The 19,526-nt window shown below is 40.4% G+C and overlaps 2 protein-coding genes across 3 annotated transcripts; both read right to left on the bottom strand.

Annotated features, from left to right (window-relative positions):
- Positions 1–2,944: 2,944 nt before the first annotated feature.
- Positions 2,945–3,884, bottom strand: LOC131232904 (putative germin-like protein 2-1). The gene is made up of 2 exons (XM_058229426.1): positions 3,708–3,884; positions 2,945–3,492 (listed from the first exon to the last, which is right to left on the bottom strand). Exons 1-2 carry the CDS (start codon positions 3,817–3,819, stop codon positions 2,945–2,947), a joined length of 660 nt encoding a protein of 219 aa, XP_058085409.1. The 5' UTR covers positions 3,820–3,884.
- Positions 3,885–15,150: 11,266 nt separating this feature from the next.
- LOC131233088 (putative germin-like protein 2-1) lies at positions 15,151–16,034 on the bottom strand. 2 transcript variants are annotated; one of them, XM_058229692.1, is made up of 2 exons: positions 15,915–16,034; positions 15,151–15,693 (listed from the first exon to the last, which is right to left on the bottom strand). In XM_058229692.1, the coding sequence occupies exons 1-2, from the start codon at positions 16,032–16,034 to the stop codon at positions 15,151–15,153; spliced, it is 663 nt and encodes a 220-aa protein (XP_058085675.1). The 2 variants fall into 2 exon arrangements, with proteins under 2 accessions (XP_058085675.1, XP_058085676.1); XM_058229693.1 differs by having other exon boundaries at positions 15,151–15,698; positions 15,923–16,034.
- Between the last annotated feature and the right edge of the window lie 3,492 nt (positions 16,035–19,526).

The raw sequence follows: 19,526 nt of genomic DNA, 5'->3' as shown, positions 1-19,526 counted from the left end.
AGAAATACTAACCCTAATATCGTTGTAGAGATGTAGTAGAGTGGTTTGTCAACCTAACTAATCCGTTTCATCATTTAGGTATCCGACATTCCGTTTTGGAAACATAGAATTTAGACCAAGTCTGTGTCGAGCATCCTGACGAAAGGTGTGGACTATAAATGCTTAGGTTTCGATTTTATGTCTGTCTTGATTGCTGCCATATTGTCGTAAATACGTTGATTTCTATATAAGTTACACCTATGAACTGTGATAAATAAATGATGCACCCTATGTGTTTGTTGAAATGTTTAAATGGTAAATTGTTGATAATTAGTGCTTGCTATGATTTCTAATCTAGGATTCATCAACGTCATATGCATATAGATTACTCTGTATGAATAATTTATAAAACATATGTTGTAACTAATGTAGTCTATGCGTTTGATAAAATGTTTAAATGAGAAATTGTTGATGATTTGTATTACAATAAGTATTAAGATAGGATTTCTTGTTGTCTTATGCATATGTATGTTTTCGTCTATGAAATTAATTGATAAATGCATGTTATATTAGGATGGTCTATGTGTTTGATGAAATGGCCACATGAGAAATCCACATGGGTTACTTGTTGAATGCTTAGAAATACTAGGATTATTGAATTGTATTGTAGTGGTGGACCGAGCTCTGCAAATTATCCAAATACGTGGATAACCAGCTTTAGGAAGGCTATCCTAGGTTTATATGGCCGACTGGAGTTGAACACGGATGATCAACAGTAGTTGGAGCTACACGGGATGCTTTACACCCAATGTCGGTTTTCCCGAGGTCCTCCGTATTCGTTCACATCAGTCTAATGCAAGCTCGATATTCTTGTACTTGGTGATTGTATAACATTTAATAGAATCTGGAATACAACCGTTACCATCGATTTAGCCTACTCATAACCGTTACTGTTGCAATCCCACTAAGACTCATGAGCCGGGCATGGTGGTATGAGATACCGTGTCCAAACTATCAGCCTACGCTGGGGTGACGAGCTTCCTCGTAGTGACCAATGAGCAACTAAGACTCGCGAGCCCGGCATATTGGTATGGGACACTATGTCCGTGCTGACGGCCTATGCTGGGGTGACGAGCCTCCCCGTAGTGACCATCGAGCACTAATGGAGGTGATAGGTCCTTGTTCGAATGGCCCCGTCAAATTACCCGGCTGATAGTTCCGTGCCAGAGTACCATTCGAACAACCCGGGCATGAATAGAATTGGGTGACGAGCCTTTCCCTTATGTGTTTTTTGGTTTTATATGAAAAGCCCGCACCTCGGAACCAAGTGATCATACTCGGTTTGGATGACGACCCATACCAAGTTGATCCTCATACATTTAGGTATCATACCGTACCTTTGGACTAGTTGTTTTGTGAGAAAAACGGGTGATACCTAAATTTGGATCAAGGGACACTGGTAAGGAGTCGCTACGTGCAATGACGAACCATATGATCCGGATAAGGACTCATGATATAATGTCAGTATCCTAGCTTCATCAATATACTGGATAAATTGAATTTAATAATTAATCGGCTAACATAATCATTCACCGCACTGCATTAGTTAGGATGTGCCAAGAAGGCATTGAAGCTGCACCGTTTTGAGGAAGTGTTGTCATATGCGAAATAGGTTGTTGGAGTCGCTTGTGAGAGAGCTTTGATGTGAGGGAATGCATCATTACTTGCACTCCATTTTCTACATTAAAAAGGAGTAGTTAGGAAGTGATTTTTATGATTGCCTTATCATTACTGCTTTGATTGACTTTATAACATATATAACTTTTGCCTTATGGAACCATTGAGTTGATCACTCACTCTCACTCTGGGACGGTGTTTTAAAACACCAACCAGACTCTGATTTAGATGCAAGTGCAGATGAAGTTTATGCAATGGAGCAGTACTTCTTGGATGAGGAGGAGAAATTCTCCTACTTTCAACTCTCGGGTGGGTCGACGTAGACCTCGTACCGATATGCAGGGATCACTGGGACATCTGGGTTTAGTCAAACACTTTTATATATTCATTTTGTTCATTTTGAAACAATACATGTATATGTTGAACCCGGTTATGTAAAAGGTGCCCAATTCTCTTATAATTGGTTGTGAGTATGGTATATTGTTGTTGTTTGCCTTGTCTCTTGGGCATGATTTGGTGACGGAATAACTTCCAAATCTTCACCACTCTCATCCTTTGATGATTAGATCCATGAGAAGTTCAGATATCTGACAAATCTCTTATTACCAATTAGATAGGATAGGACTCTGCTTCCAGTTGTGTCCATGAATCATGCAAGGTAGCTTCCTAATTGTTACAAGTTGATCCTTGGCACCCTAGTTTCCCACCTTTGAATTTTACAAGTTTAGTATAACAATTCACCATTATTTTCTTAAAATTTTCAGATTTGGATTATATCTTCTTCTAGTTCTAGTTCTAATTACTTTCAGAATATGTACAAGGTTCAGTTTTATCGATTCGACCTCGGTCTTACCAAGATTATTACTACATCGCGACCTTATACTTGGGGTGGTGAACAATTAATCTTTCATCATGCATGCAACATTACAAGTATGGATTGATCTCACCGTTGATTCATCATCAATTACCTAGATCACCATCTCTACAGTCACTTTGGTAGGTTCTTAGCTTTTAATATTTTTTACGAATGCAGAGAGAGAGAGAGAGAGAGAGAGAGAGAGAGAGAGAGAGAGAGAGATTTTCCAAACATGCTAAAATCCATTAGATACCATTAAACAAAAACTAATAAATAAAGAAATCAAAAGAAAGAAAGAAAGAAAGAAAGAAAAACAAAAACAAAAAACAAAAATGTTACACTCGCATTTTATTCAAGCAACTACATTAGTAATGAAACTACTTGTGGATATGCCACATATTGCTGAGGGAGTTTACTGTAAGACGGCATGCTCTAGTTTTTCATTCCAAACTGTGATTGGAGATAATCAATTACTTTCTTATCAACTTGGAATGCCTTGGCAAGAACATCATCTGAAATGGGTGGATTTGATCCGAACACGGTGTTCGCAATGGTGATGGTTCCCGGGTTCTGGCTGCTTAGTCCTGCAATCGCTATGGCATTGGTGTGGCCGATGTTAAACTGGAAGTGAATCAAGTTTATTGGGAAGACAAACACATCGCCCTTCTGAAGGACCTTTGTTATGAGGCGATTGTCAGGGTTGGAAGTGACGAATCCGACGTAAAGGGTGCCCTCCAAGACTGTTAAGATCTCAGTCGCCCTTGGGTGCGTGTGGGGTGCATTGAGACCATAGGGTGCATAGTCTATCCGAACCAAAGAGACTCCGAGGGTGTTGAGTCCTGCTATCTGGGCTACGTTTACTTGGGTCACATTGGACCCAACCTTGTTATTTGTGTTGCCTGGTTTGTCAAGTCCCGTGAGGAAGAAATCATCAGCCTGAACTTGCTTTGGCTCCTTGCACACAAATCCATTCACCAACACTGCCATCATATGACACAAAAGAGTTGTAAGCAGCATATTATTAATTTCAAGAATTATTAAAATAATATAAATAGAAAATAACAGACAATGAGACAAGTGTTGTATCCCATTCATTATGTGAATCCTTTCACGAATGGGGTGGATTGCATTTACATGAAATATTATTTGTAGCAATGATGCAGTTACTTGACTTTTTTCAATGGAATGAAAATACCTGGGCTGTTGCGCACAGCGACACAGAAATCCTGTAAAGGGCTGGGATCCGATGCAGAGGTAAAGGAGAAACTAAATGCAATGAATGCTAAGAGAATAAAGCCAGTAGACATCTTGAAAATCTGTCTAGAATTGTGTATGTATGTATGATAGGAAACTCTAAATGTTATAATGAGAAATGTTTTTGGCTGTGGGTTATGTAAGAGGATTAGGCTAGTATTTATAATGGGGTTGCTGAAATGTTTGTCATTGAAATGGTCGTATTATTTTTATTATTATTTGAAATCCAAGACTTCTTCCTCTTCAGTCCTATGTAAAAGAAGGAATTGGCTCAGTTACGTGCAGAAAATATCATCATTTGTTTATTAGTTCTTGATTTCCTTGATGCTAACCACTCCAAATCAGATAAGGGGCATGAAATTTACTAAACTTGGTCATGCTTTGAACGGTGGTGATGTGGTCGGAATGGGTTCCTGATGTGCTCGTTCATGAGATTTACCTAATCACACGACCAGGCTAAGCATTTAGTCAACAAAAGAAAATTAACCAAAGCTAAGTAAATGCATATATGCTTGGTCTATTTCATTTGAATTGGAAACGATGACCTTTTCAACAAGACAATTGTGTGCCCTGTGTCTGCCTGAGATATGAGCCATTCATCATGTAGGCTCCAACTTTAGTGTCTTGTGCAACATAATCTGGTATTTCGTTTATCAGTCAAGTCCATATGCATGAAATAATCCACGGTAACGTGTAAATAGCAAGATTATTTCTTTAGTACAGATTGACGGTCAAAGGTAGACCACGCAAGGTGGATGATACAGATCAGCCATTGAAATGAATTGCTTGCTTAAGCTAATATTTAAGATCAGTGGTTTAATTGGATCGATATTGAAGATCAAAGGTTGCAAAGGATCGAGATCAATGACAAGTGGTCTTATGGGCAAAATTAGAGATGAATTGTCCGCTTAGGTAAAGTTAATGGTAAACAGTCTAATTGGGTGCCTTTATTGACCATCAATGGTATGGTTGGATTGATGATGAAGTCCATTGGTCTAATTGGAACGATATTGGAGATCAACAGTATAAACGGCTCAAAGGAGATCAAAGTTACAAGGTCCACACAATGATGTATTTATTATATCCACCCCGTTCATCTATTTGGCGAGATAATTTTAGATCATGAGTCCAAAAATGAGTCACATCCAAAGCTCAAGTGGACCACACTACAAATAGAAGTGGGACAATGATTAGCACAGTTAAAACGTTTGTAAGGCCCACCATCGTGTTAATTTTCCATCCTATCTATTCATAAGGTCACACATACCAGGATGAAGAGGAAAAACAAATATCATATTGATCCAAAACTTCTGTGACCCCAAAATGGTTTCACTGGTAATGTTCAATCCCCAACTAGGTTTTTCAGTGTGTTCCACTTGATTGGATCTGTCTCATTGTTCTCCCCAAGCCTTATTACTAACTCTCCAAATAGACTAACGGTTTGGATATAACACATACCTCATGATTGTACCCACAGAACTCGGTGACGTCAACACACCAGCAATATTGGTTGTGTGTGGTACCCCAGCCAATCCCATTTCGGAAATCTTGTGCCTTTCTTTATCATCTATCAATGACACAGGTTTTGACGTAGGTGCAGATATATATATATATATATATATATATATATATATATATATATATATATATATATATATATATATATATATACCTCACGAGTCCGTTTTTTGAGAACCCATCATACGTGATGGAGATCCAAAATCTGAACCGTTCATGTGAAGAAGCACCTCGTGAAACCCCCTGGGACCAAGTTTTAATTTGATCTAAAACTTTGATGGGCCATGAAAAATGAAAAAATTTTCTTCCCTTGATTTGCATTTCTCTTTGTTATGGCCCACCAGAATTTTAGATCAGGGTGAAAATTTTTCACAAAGGGTTTCATGGGATTCCGCATCACATGGACCGTTCAGATTAGACACTCATGACACGTGTGCAAAGGTGCGCACGTGCGTAGGTGCGCAGGGGAGCATGACTCTATATATATATATATATATATATATATACACACACACACACACACACACACACACACACACACACACGGTCGAGCGTACGCAATGTTACCATGCGGTCGAGTCGTGTTGAATACAGATTCATAAGGCAGAAAAGAATTGGATTGTGTGGTGTCCTTCAGTGTGTTGACGTTACGAAGTTATGTGATCCCACAATGATGTATGTGTTATATCCAAACTATTCATTCATTTGGGTAGATCATTTTAGGGCATGAGCTCAAAATTGAGACAGATTCAATGTTCAAATGGATAACACCAAAGAAATTAGTGGGGATTAATTGCTATCATTGAAAACTTCTTAGGGCTCTCAGAAGTTTTGGATCAAGCTGATATTTGTTTTGCCCCTTCAGTCCAGGCTGCATGACCTTATGAAATAGTTGGATTTCACAAAAAAATAAAATAATAAAATAATAAAATAATAAAATAAATCAAGTAGGCTCCCATAAGGTTTTAATGGTGGGTGTCATCCTCACTGCGCTCTACGTGGTGCGGTCTATCTGAGCTTTGGATCTGACTAATTTTTAAGTCTATCCTCTAAAATGATCTCACCAAATGGATGGACGGTGTGGATATAGTACATACAGTAGGGTGGGGGCCGAAGTCGGTGGTGCTATACACACCATGTAATCAACTTTCAGGAAGAAGATACAGAAGGTGTCAACTTTCAGGAAGAAGATACAGAAGGTGGGAGTGGATTATGTGGGTGTTACCCTAACCATGGGGCCCACCTTGATGAATTTTTGCATATCCATGTCGTCCGTCCATCTTTCCAGCCCATTTTAGGATGTCATCCCAAAAATTAAGCAGATCCAAAACTTACGTGGACCACAGATGAGAAAAAAGTGGTGACTGAACTCCTATCATTAAAAACTTCTACGGCCCACTATAATGTTTATTTTTCATCCAACCTATTAATAAGGTCAAAAAGACCTAGATTGAGGGAAACGATAAGGATTGTACGTCCAGACCATCCAAATTGTGGGTCCCATTTTGGATTAATTATATACTAAAATGATACTTATCAAGCATTTTTATCCATCCAATTAATGGACATTAAATAAACTAGGGCAATCCACTACTGTTCTCAAACAAGAGATATACTTGCATGGAGAGAGCCAGATACTAGGAGTGGGACATAGATTGGCTCGGCTAGCCTAGTTGTGGATACCGTGATGTAGATCCATACCATTCATCTAAATGTCAGGTTATTTTAAAACATTGCCTGAAAAATAAGGTAAATACAAAACTCAAGCGGACCGCATAACAATAAACAGTGAACGTCCAACATTGAACATTCGTAGGGATACAGAAGTTTTGGATCAGGCTGATATTTCTGTGTTTTCAGTTCATCCCAATAGAAACGACCTTGTGAATGGAATGGATGACATATAAGCATCACTATCGACACCTGAGAGGTTTCAACGGTAGACATTTCCCTATTATTGTGCAGCCCACTTGAGTTCTGGATCTACTTCGTTTTGGGCACACGTCCTAGCGTGATAACATAGTAGATTTCTCACATACATCACTATAGACTCCACCTACCTTTCTCTGGCTATAAGCTTAACCATGCATTATAGGAACGAGATGTTGTCCGGTTGGAACTCAGAAGTGGATTGCGTGGTGTGCCACACTCAAACCTTTTTTTTTTTTTTTTTTTTTTTGTGTGTGTGTGTGGGTTAGTTTGTTAGTACACACCCATGTCAATACACACACTCCATGTTAGCCACCCCCACTAGGGATCGATACCAAGACCTCAAGTGTTGAAATGAGGTATCTCCACTCAGTTTGCCAGTTGAGTGCCACACTCAGACTTGGCGATGTGTTTATGTCACTAAGTTATGTGGGCCCAACATGATGTAAGTGTTGTATCCACGCCGTCCATCCATTTTTCAATATCATTTTAGAGGATGATACAAAAAATTGAGGTAGATCCAAAGCTCAAGTGAACCACAACATAGAAAACGTTGAGGATTTAATGCCTACTATTGAAAACTTTTTAGGAGCACAAGAAGTTTTGGATCAACCTCATATTCGTTTTTTACCTTCATCTAGGTCTGTTTGACCTTCTGAATAGGTTGGATGGAAAATGAATATCATGGTGCATCTTAAGAAGGTTTCAACGGTAGACATCATTGTCCCTACTATTTTCTGTGCATGGTATTGGTTCACCTAACCTTTGAATCTGCCTCATTTTTGGGTTATGCCCTAAAATAATCTCTCCAAATGGATAGATGGTTTGGATATAACACATACATCATGGTGAGGCCACTTACGATGTTTACGTCAACACATCATTAAGGTTGTGGGTGCACCACACAATCTGCTTCCTCATCCATGGAAGTCGCAATAGGATAAAACATCAGCCAATTTTTCCATCTTTGCTTCCTTATTACCTCATGGTAACATTGCATACGCTCGACTGTATAGTACCATTTCCCATAATATATATATATATATATATAGAGAGAGAGAGAGAGAGAGAGAGAGAGAGAGAGAGAGAGAGAGAGAGAGGAATGCTCAGCAACATGAGGAGGAAAACCCCATCAACATGGACATCTTTTATTCTTTCTGAACGCAATAGGCGTCTCTCTCCGAATCCTCCGGATACGTGGATTGCGGGTGTATGCCTTCCGCACTAATATAGGTCAACTGCAACCTAAATGGGACCATCGTGATTTTTTCAAGAAATCCGACCCGTTAATCAGTTTTAACAGATCATGTTAGGCTAAGAGCCCAAAAATGAGCCAGATCTAGGTATCAAGTGGGCTATACGACAGGAAACAGTGAAGATTGAACGTCCACCATAGAATCATTTATAGGGCCACAGTAGTTTTGGATCAGGCTAATATTTTTGAGTTTTCAGTTCATCCCAGTAAGTATGAACTTATGAACGGTATAGATGGCATATAAATATGACAGTGGACTGTATAGAGGTTTTAACATTGGGAATTTCTCGCAAACATAAAAGTGGGCCCCAGCCATCGGTCCACGTTACTGCGAAAGGATTTTGCGGGAAATCCATGCCCAGAGGGTTTGGAGAGACAGGAAGCCGACTGCGTGGGAAGGAAGAAAGGATGGACATGTTTTGAGAAGCAGAGCTTCTGTGGGGCCATCATGATGTTTGTATTAGACCCACAGCGTTATTCCATATTTCGAGATCATTTTATGGCGTGAGCTGAAAATCGAGTCGGTTAAGACTCTCATATCATAAAGTAGCATAAACGCACCTGTTTTTGCCTAGAAAAATCTAATTTATTTATGGTGAGGACTCATGATATATAGAAAAGATAAGCCTATTGAACAAGTTTTCTAAACCGAGGTAACAGTGATGAAACGTACATATTATGACTTTGGATATGCAAGTTTGCTCAATAACAAGTGTTGCAGCTCCAACTCAATTTGCAGAATCACATTTCAAGGCCCATGAAAATTTACCTACAAAATTATTTTTGGATAAGTGTCCACATGAGCTGTAGAAGGTAGCATATATATAGGAAAACGACTTCAAAGTGGGATGTTCAAACGAACATCCGTCCATGTCTACGTGCATGTCTTGGACATGCTCGTGCATTTTGTTGGGTTTGTATCCCAACTACTTGCCGATGTGTGGCTGTAGCCACCGTAGAATAAAAGACTGAAAAGAGAAAGATATGAACTGCTGCTGTATTTTCTTATGAATAGAAACGAATTACATTGCTGCCTTTATAGGCTTTTTTATACTATGAAATTACTAATTTATCCCTGTCTAGATTCATCCTAGGGGCATCTAAAGAAAGAAAAAAAACAAAGGAAAAATCTACTATTTATCTTCTCCAACTAATATTCTAAACTTAAAAAAATCTCACAGCTAAAAAAAATCTTACAGCTAGCATGCACAGCTAGCACACGCACCCTTCACACGGTTTTGGATTTGCAAAATCCTCCACCGTATCCAACACTCCTCTTCAAACCAAAACCGGCTTCATTTCGAGCATCGTTCTTAGTCGTTTGAATGCATCTGTCGGCAATGCCTTTGTGAAAATATCCGCCACCTGTTCCGTAGTATGACAATACTCTAATTTCATCGTTTTCTGCTTCACATGATCTCTCAGAAAATGGTATCGGGTATCGATGTGTTTGCTTCTTCCATGCTGCACCGGATTTTTGGCTAGCTCGATTGCCGACTTGTTATCCACATATATGACTGTGGATTCTTCCTGCGGATGTTTCAGCTCCTTTAGCAGATTTCTCAACCAAATTCCTTCACAGACGGTGGACGATGCTGCCATGTACTCTGCTTCACATGTGGACAGGGCGACCACACTCTGCTTCTTCGAATTCCATGTGAATGCTTTCGTCCCAAGATAGAAAACATAGCCTGTGGTGCTTTTTCTTTCATCTTGATCACCACCCCAATCACTATCAGAGTATCCATACAACATCGCATCATCATTGTACGGATAAAAGAGACCAAACTCAATAGTCCCTTTGATATACCTCAGTACTCGTTTTGCAGCTAGCCAGTGTGACTCTTTTAGGGCTTCCATATACCGGCTTAGAAGCCCAACACTGTAGACTATATCTGGCCTAGTGATTGTGAGGTACCTTAAGCTTCTGATTAGGCTCTTGAATAGGATTGAGTCGACAGTTCTTCCTTCTCCATCTTTCGTGAGCTTCAGGCCTGTTGTAACAGGTGTATTTACGGCTTTACAGTCGACCATCTGAAACTTCTCAAGAAGTTCCTTTGTATACTTCTTCTGGGATATGTGAATGCCGCCGACTTGTTGCTTCACCTCAATGCCCAAGAAGAAAGACATCAATCCACCATCAGTCATCTCGAACTCCACCATCAGTCATCTCGAACTCTTTGAACATAGCCTGCTTGAATTCTTCAAACATCGCTTGACTGCTCCCAGTGAACAGCAGATCATCAACATATAAACAAGCGATAAGCATATCACCACGGGCATTCTTCTTTGTGTAGACGGCATGCTCATATGGACATTTGACGAAACCATTTTCTTGAAGATAACTGTCGATCCGTGCATTCCAAGCACGAGGAGCTTGCTTTAACCCATACAGGGCTTTCTTCAGCCGATACACCTTGTGTTCCTCCCCTTGCATGACAAAGCCTTCAGGCTGGTCAACGTATACTTCTTCTTCAAGTACCCCATTTAAGATTGCAGATTTCACATCAAGTTGGTAAATCATCCAACTGTGATGAGCTGCAAGGGAGATTATCATTCTTACAGTGTCAAGGCGAGCAACTGGGGCGAAAACTTCTTCATAGTCTACGCCATATTTCTGTTTGTAACCTTTTGCTACAAGCCTTACTTTATATCGTTCGATCTTACCATCGGCATTCCGCTTGATTTTGTACACCCATTTGAGACCAATGGTCTTCTGACTTTTGGGGAGTGAGGTCAACACCCATGTTCGATTCTTCTCGATGGCATGAATCTCTTCTTCCATAGCCTTTCTCCAACATTCTTCATTCACAGCCTCCTCGAATGTGAGAGGCTCATGGTCCGCAAACAGGCAGAGTAAATTTACTTCCTCAGTTTCTGCATAGACGTCGTTGAGGCTTCTCATTTTAATAGGAGCCAAGGGTGAAGAAGAATCGGATGAAGATGTGCTCGATGAATTCTGATTGATGAAGTACTTCCAGGAGAGATGGAGCGTACTCCTAGACTTCGGCGATTCGAAGGGGGTGATGTCTGCTCTTAAATCTCAGGTCTCTCTTCTTCGTATTCTTCAACCTCGACCTGATTTTCTTTGGCCGAGTTTCCCTCGTTCCATTTCCATGCTTCTTCCTCACAAAATACCACATCTCTACTCACCACCAGCTTATTGGTTAGTGGGTTGTAGAGCTTGTATGTCTTTGACTCTTCGTTGTAACCGATGAAGATGCATTTCTCGCCACGATCATCAAGCTTTTTCCTTCTCGCTTCTGGAACTTGAGCGTAGGCAACACACCCAAAGATCTTAAGGTGCCCACGCTCGGCTTGTATCCACTCCATGCTTCTTGCGGTGTCTTGAATCTAATACTTTTGGTCGGACACCTATTAAGCAGATAGGCAGTACATGCAACTACCTCTGCCCAGAAATTCTTTGGCAGACTTTTCTCCTTTAGCATGGTCCTCGTCATGTCGAGGATGATGTGGTTCTTCCGTTCTGCAATTCCATTTTGTTGTGGCGTGTATGCTGCAGTGTGTTGTTGCTTAATGCCATGTTCCCTGCAATATTCTCGAAAAACATTTGAGGTGTACTCCCCACCTCTGTCAGATCGGAGAGTTTTGATTTTAAGACCACTTTCTTTTTCAACAAGGGCCTTAAAATTTTTAAAAATAGTAAAAGCAGCAGACTTCTCTTTAATTACATATACCCACAATTTTCTACTGAAATCGTCAATGAAGGTAATAAAGTATTTATTACCTCCATGAGAGATTGGCTCTAATGGTCCACAGATGTCAGTGTGAACCAACTGCAACGGTTCTCTTGCTCTTCAGGATACTCCACTCGGAAAGGAGTTTCTTTGTTGTTTCCCAAGTGTGCACGTCTCACACACATGTTATGGAGCTTCAATGGCAGGTAAGCCATGCACCATGCTTGATGAGGATAGAAGTTTCAAGCCACTGAAGTTTAGATGGCTAAAGCGAAGATGCCACGTCCAGGAATCATTCTTTGCTTTCCCATAAAAACACTTCTCAAGCATTGTGTTTATATGGAGAGGAAACATACGATTCTTCGCCATCTGGACTTTTACAATCAAACGTCCATGGATATCTCTTATGGAAAGAGAAGAGTTCTCCATGTGTATGACATACCCTTTTTCGAGGAGTTGTCCGAGACTCAGTATGTTACTTTTCATGTTGGGCACGTAGTACACATTAGAGATATAGTTTGGAACACCATTCTTCTGAAATATTTTGATTTTGCTTTTACCTTTCACTGGCGTTTTTGATAAGTCTCCAAACGTTACATCGTCATGAACTCCTTCTGTGAGTTCCACAAAAAGTTTCTTGTCGCCGCACATGTGATTACTTGCACCCGTGTTGAGATACCATACATCCTGCTGATCACTACTTTTCTCTTGTGCAAGGAGAAGTGTGGAGCTTTCTTGTTCATGGCCTGATACTTCAGCATAGTTGGATAACTCGTCTTGAGTTACCGGCTTGCTCCAGCAATCAGATGCATAGTGGCCAAGCTTGTTGCAATTATAGCATTGGATGTTCTTTGTACTTTCCCGTCCACACATAGATCTACCTCTACCATTTCCTCTTCCACGGAAATTGGTATTCTTCTGTTGGTTTTGGCCATGACTTTGTTGGTATCCGCGCCCTCTGCCTCTTGCGCGATTATTAGTAAAATGTCCACCACGTTGTGAACTTCCACGTCCACCATTGTTATCATTCAGAGTCAATCTTGACTCCAAAGCTTGTTCCATCGGCATGGAACTGGCATTCTTCTGCATTCGTTGCTCATGAACTTGCAACGATCCCATCAACTCCTCAATGGAGAGTTTCTCAATATCTTTTGATTCTTCAATCGCCACAACCACATGCTCAAACTTGGTTGTGAGGGATCGAAGTATCTTTTCAATAACTCGGACATCTTCAATCTTTTCACCATTTCTTTTCAAATTATTGACAGTTACAAGCAAACGCGAAAAATAATCAGTAACATTCTCACCTTCCTTCATGTGAGTCGCTTCAAACTCGGCTCTTAATGTTTGAAGGCGAACCCGCTTCACTCGATCTACACCCTTGAAGATGGTGCCAAGGGTATCCCATGCTTGCTTGCTTGATGTTGCTTCGACAATCTTTTCGAAGGTGGATTCATCCAACCCTTGATAGAGGAGAAACAAAGCCTTATTGTCTCTCTTCCTTTGATTTTTGAGCGCAGTCTTTTCTTCGTTGGTGAAGGCGGTTTCTTCTTCCATAGTGGGTTCTTCATACCCATCGGTGACGATCTCCCATAGTTCTTGCGACCCGAACAATGCCTTCATTTGGATGCACCATTTTTCATAGTTGTCCTTTGACAACTTAGGAACCTGCGGCTGGATTGTGCTAGCCATCTTTTTCTATTTCTTTTAAAAAAAAAAAAAAAAGGATGGACTAGAAGAAGAGATTTTGTTTTTTTTTTTTTTTTTTTGTGCTGAAATCTGATTTTTTTTGAAATTTTTTTTTTTAATCTCTGATTTTTTTTTTGAAACAGATTGTTTGCTGCAATCTGATTTTTGGAAAAACAGATTTTTCGAAATCTGATTTTTTTTAAAAAAAAACAGATTTGCAAACCTCCTTCTCACGGCTTTTGAAAAACAAGTGTTGAAAAACAGCTTTAGGATCTGATTTTGAAAACAGATTTTTTTTGAAAAATCAGGGAGTGCAACAGGACCTGCCTTTTGCTGATGAGGCCCAATGATCGAATGCTGCTTTGATACCACTTTGTTGGGTTTGTATCCCAACTACTTGCCGATGTGTGGCTGCAGCCACTGTAGAATAAAAGACTGAAAAGAGAAAGATATGAACTGCTACTGAATTTTCTTATGAATAGAAACGAATTACATTGCTGCCTTTATAGGCTTTTTTATACTATGAAATTACTAATTTATCCCTGTCTAGATTCATCCTAGGGGCATCTAAAGAAAGAAAAAATCCAAAAGAAAAATCTACTGTTTATCTTCTCCAACTAATATTCTAAACTTAGAAAAATCTCACAGCTAAAAAAAATCTTACAGCTAGCATGCACAGCTAGCACACGCACCCTTCACACGGTTTTGGATTTGCAAAATCCTCCACCGTATCCAACACATTCTCACCGTCTGCTGCAGGTGTATTGATGGCCAGGATATTTTGCACGAACAGTCCAGATCTCATGATTTAGGGTGATATTTTGCACGAACAGTTTTGATTGTTGAACCGATGCATGAGGTGCTCCACTTTTGATTTGGACCATCAGCACGGAAATTCTAGATATCATCATTCTCCCTGGTTCAAAGAAAATGCGGCCTCGATTTTGAATTGCTCAACCTTAAAAGGCTTCATTGTATAGGGTTATTATGTGGGATGTTTTTTCACATGACCATTTCGACCCTCTTGTCATTGTGGTGAATACTCCCTACTGGGTACTGCAAATCTGACCGTTGATCTTTCGTCATGCATGCAACATTAAAGTATGGGTTGATCCAACTGTTGATGCATCATCAATTGCATTTTATAATTATCCAGACAGATATTTTCGTAACGTGCTATAATCCATTAGATATCATTAAACAGAAACAAATAAAGAAAGTAAACAAGAGACAAAATAAATAAATAATTTAAAAAAAAAAATGTTACACTCCCATTTTATTGTATGGGGCATGCTCTAGTTTTTCATTCCAAACTGCGATTGGAGATAATCAACTATGTTCTTATCAACTTGGAATGCCTTGGCGAGAACGTCGTCCGAGATGGGTGGATTCGATCCAAACACAGCATTCGCAATGGTGATAGTTCCTGGACTCTGGCTGCTCAGTCCAGCAATGGCTATGGCATTGGTGAGGCCAATGTTAAACTGGAAGTGAACCAAGCCTATTGGGAAGACAAACACATCGCCCTTTTGAAGGACCTTTGTTATGAGGCGATTGTCTGCGTTGGAAGTGACGAATCCGACGTAAAGGGTGCCCTCCAAAACTGTTAAAATCTCTGTCGCCCTTGGGTGCGTGTGGGGTGCATTGAGACCATAGGGTGCATAGTCTATCCGAACCAAAGAGACTCCGAGGGTATTGAGTCCTGCTATCTGAGCTACGTTTACTTGGGTCACATTGGACCCAACCTTGTTACTCGTGTTGCCTGGTTTGTCCAGTCCCGTGAGGAAGAAATCATCAGCCTGAACTTGCATTGGGTCCTTGCACACAAATCCATTCACCAACACTGCCATCATATAACACAAAAGAGATTGTAAGCAGCATATTCTTTCAAGAATTATTAAAACAATATAAACAGAATATAACAGACAATGAGGTTGGTGTTGTATCCCATTCATCATGTGAATCCTTTCACGAATGGGGTGGATTGCATTTACATGTAATATTATTTGCAGCAATGATGCAGTTACTTGATTTTTTATTTTTTTTCTTTCAGTGGAGTGAAAATACCTGGGCTGTTGCGCACAGCGACACAGAAATCCTGTAAAGGGCTGGGATCGGATGCGGAGATAAAGGAGAAACTGAATGCAAAAAATGCTAAGAGAAGAAAGCCCGTGGCCATCTTGAAAATCTGTCTAGGATTGTGTATGTATATATGCTATGAAACTCTAAATGTTATAAAATGAGGAGTTTTTTGGCTGTGGGTTCTGTAAGAGAATTAGGCTAGTATTTATAACGGGGTTACAGAAATGTTTGTCATTGAAATGGTCTTATTATTTTTATTATTATTTGAAATTCAAGACTTCTTCCTCTTCAAGTCCTGTGTGAAAGAAGGAATTGGCTCAGTTACGTGTAGAAAATATCATCATTTGTTTACTAATTCTGGATTAAATGCTAACTGTGTGGCAAGGAATATAATAAGCATAGTCATAGTGCCACCGGTGGTGATATGGTCAAAAAGGGGTCCTGATGTGCCCTCTTGACTAATCATCGTTCATGAGATTTATCTAATCACACTAATCTAAGCATTCATTTAAAAATTAATCAAAGCTAATTAGTAAAGGCATACTTGGGTCTACTTCTTTTAAATTGGGGTTTCCAAAGACCTTTTCAATGAGACAAATGTCTGAGATTTGAGCCATTCTTCCTGTGGGCCCAACTTTAGTGTCTTGTGCAACATAATCTGGCATTTCATCTATCAGTTGGCTGTTGGAAGCATGCCCCGCACAGTATCACAACGTCGACCACCTTGTCTGGCCCACCATGATGAATATTTCCCATTTAACATATTTTATTAGATCACACATATATTGAAGAAGTAAAGATACAAATTTTGGCTTGGTGAGTAGTTCTTGGGCACACCATGAATTGGCTCACTAGACGGCCTAGATTTCTCAGGTGGATCCCACATACTTGCCCTTTCTTTTTTTCTTTTTATTTTTATTTTTTAAAAAACATTTCCAGATGCCGGGATGTTCTCAGCGTGAGACTCCATTAATACAAAGGAGATTGGGGCCTCCACTCTTGAGCTCCACCATGATGCTTATGTCCCATCCTCGCCGTTCATCCGAAATTCCATCTGATTTTGGCCGTTGGACCCAAAATTGGAGGCAAGCCAGATCTCAGGTGTGCCACACCGTGATTATCATGGCTGTTAAGCCCATCGTATCTATATGGGAGAGTTGGGAGAGTGGGTTCCCACTCATGGGACCCTTTGTGAAGTATTTCATAGATCCACACTACCCATTTGTTTCTCGGCTCATATTAGCCATGGAGCCTAAAAATCAAGCTGATCCAACCATCAGGTGGACCGCACCAGAGGCATCGGTGGGGAGTTGGGAGCACCCCCTCACGTCAGCCATGGCCACGTGGGGTGGGGGCGTCCCAGCCGTGACTCCGCCTTGATGTATATATTTAATCCACATCGTCCACCAGTTTCTCCAAATTATTTCAGGCCATAGGCTGAAAAATTAAGCGGATCCAAGTCTTGAGTGAACTGCACTAAGCAAAATAAAGTCGCACAGTTGAAACCTTCCAAAGCCTGCAGTGGGGTCACTGATCATCCAAACCATCCCAAGTCAGGGCCTATTGGGCTCCGTTCGAGATGACCAAGACGGTGGATGGAGTAGATCATTCACATGGGGCCAACCTTGACGGTGTATACAAAATAAATATACATATATAATAATACAAAGTGTAGCCCTGCATGCTGGCAGTTAACCCATCCTCGCCAAGCATGACTCTCAAAAGTGGGACCAATATTGATGTATATATTTAACCTGAGCCAACCACCAACTTCTCCTGATCATTTTAGGGCATGGGCCGAAAAATGAGATAGATCCGAGTCTTAAATGGGCCGCACTGAAGGAAACAAACTCCTACTATTGAAATCTTCCAAGGCCCACCGTGGAGTCCATGTTCGTCTAAATCAGCATTGACCCCTTTCAAGCTAGCCTACGTGGTGAGTAGAGTAGATTATCCAAGTGGGGCCCAATTTAATTGTGTGACCAAAACGAACAACACACATACGCATATATATGGGAAATGGTACTATGAGCTGCGTGGGCCCCACCCTGATGTGTGTCAAACATCTGCCCCATCAGTTAGATGCACCATTCCATGGTGGGCCACAGGCTTAAAATTCAAGTCAATCCATGACTTGGGTGGGCCACACCACATACAATATTTGAGAGGGGTTATCCTCCCATTAAAACATTCATAATCATTTATTGGGCCCACTGAGATGTAGTTCACAAATCTAGCCCATCCATTGTGTGTGTCCCACTTGGATGAGGGGTTAGACCAAGTTTTAACCACATTCAAAACTCAGTTGGGCCCCACCAAGTGATTTTATATGTTTCAGTCATGTCTTTACATGGTTTTAAATGGTATGGCCCACCTGATTGCTGTATACAGATGATTTTTGGGTTGTCCCATAACCTAAATGGAACCCATCAAATGCATGGTTTTGATGTTCGACACACATCACGATGGGCCCACACAGATTGACCTCATGGGCAGGCAGAAACCCAACCATGGGCGTGGAGTGGGGCCCACTCATGGGACCATCCATGATGTCTATGTTTCATCCACGCCATTCATCCATTTTAATAGATCATGTTAGGCCACAAGCCCAAAAATGAGGGTGATCTATATATTAGTTGGACTACTCCAATGGAATCATTGGGCAAGGAGGGCTGCCCATTTTGGCAGCACTTAGGCCCCACTTGTGGGACCCACCTTAATGTTTATGTGCCATCTACACCAGGGGCGTAAAGTTGAGGCCAATCCAAATCTCAGGTAAGCCACACACGAGGAACTATGGGGGTGGAAACCTCTTGGACTTGGGATTCCTTAGACTTGAAAATCCCTAGATTCAGGATCCATTATAATTTGGTTATGTTTGGCATACTGGATTCGAAATCCTTATAATCCTAAAATGATACATAATATACTTGTAAAGGTTTGAAATTAAATCGATTTAATTCCCTAATTAGTGGGTGCATGTAATGTTAAGACTATGGTTATGTTAAATGTATTGAAGCATATACCTTGACTGAAATGATGAAATCCCAAGACTCAGATGGCCATAAGCAAATGATCACATCCTAGTGACTAACCATCAATCTATAACCATCGATTTATGTCAGAAATATTCGGACGATGTAGATCATCCTAATAAATTAATTATAGAGATGTCATTGATAATCTGATTGTTTTGGGATATCATTAGTGGGCCAATAAACTAGTAGCCTAATAGGGCATATGTTGTACATGTGGGTGTCCATCAAGGTCACTCCCAGTGGATCCCGCCTTCGTGTATGCATTTTACCCATTCCTTATACGCTACATGAGGAGCTAATGTTAGTCTAATGTGAGCCATGCCACATAGACCTTTATATTTCTAGTGGGGCCTGCCGTTCAGTTCTTACTTTCTATATATGATGTGCCAATTAAGGCCAATTATCTCATAATATGTTTGATAACATGATGGTATGTATAATTGATATCATGCTCATTTATATGCTCATACGCATCATTTGTATGTCTGTTGTGGATGACGATTGATCATATCATACGCATTTCGGCTTGAGATACTTAGGGGACCCCATAT

Source organism: Magnolia sinica, chromosome 18, assembly GCF_029962835.1.
Source record: "Magnolia sinica isolate HGM2019 chromosome 18, MsV1, whole genome shotgun sequence".
NCBI lineage: Eukaryota > Viridiplantae > Streptophyta > Magnoliopsida > Magnoliales > Magnoliaceae > Magnolia > Magnolia sinica.
This window is presented reverse-complemented; position numbering and strand designations above follow the sequence as displayed.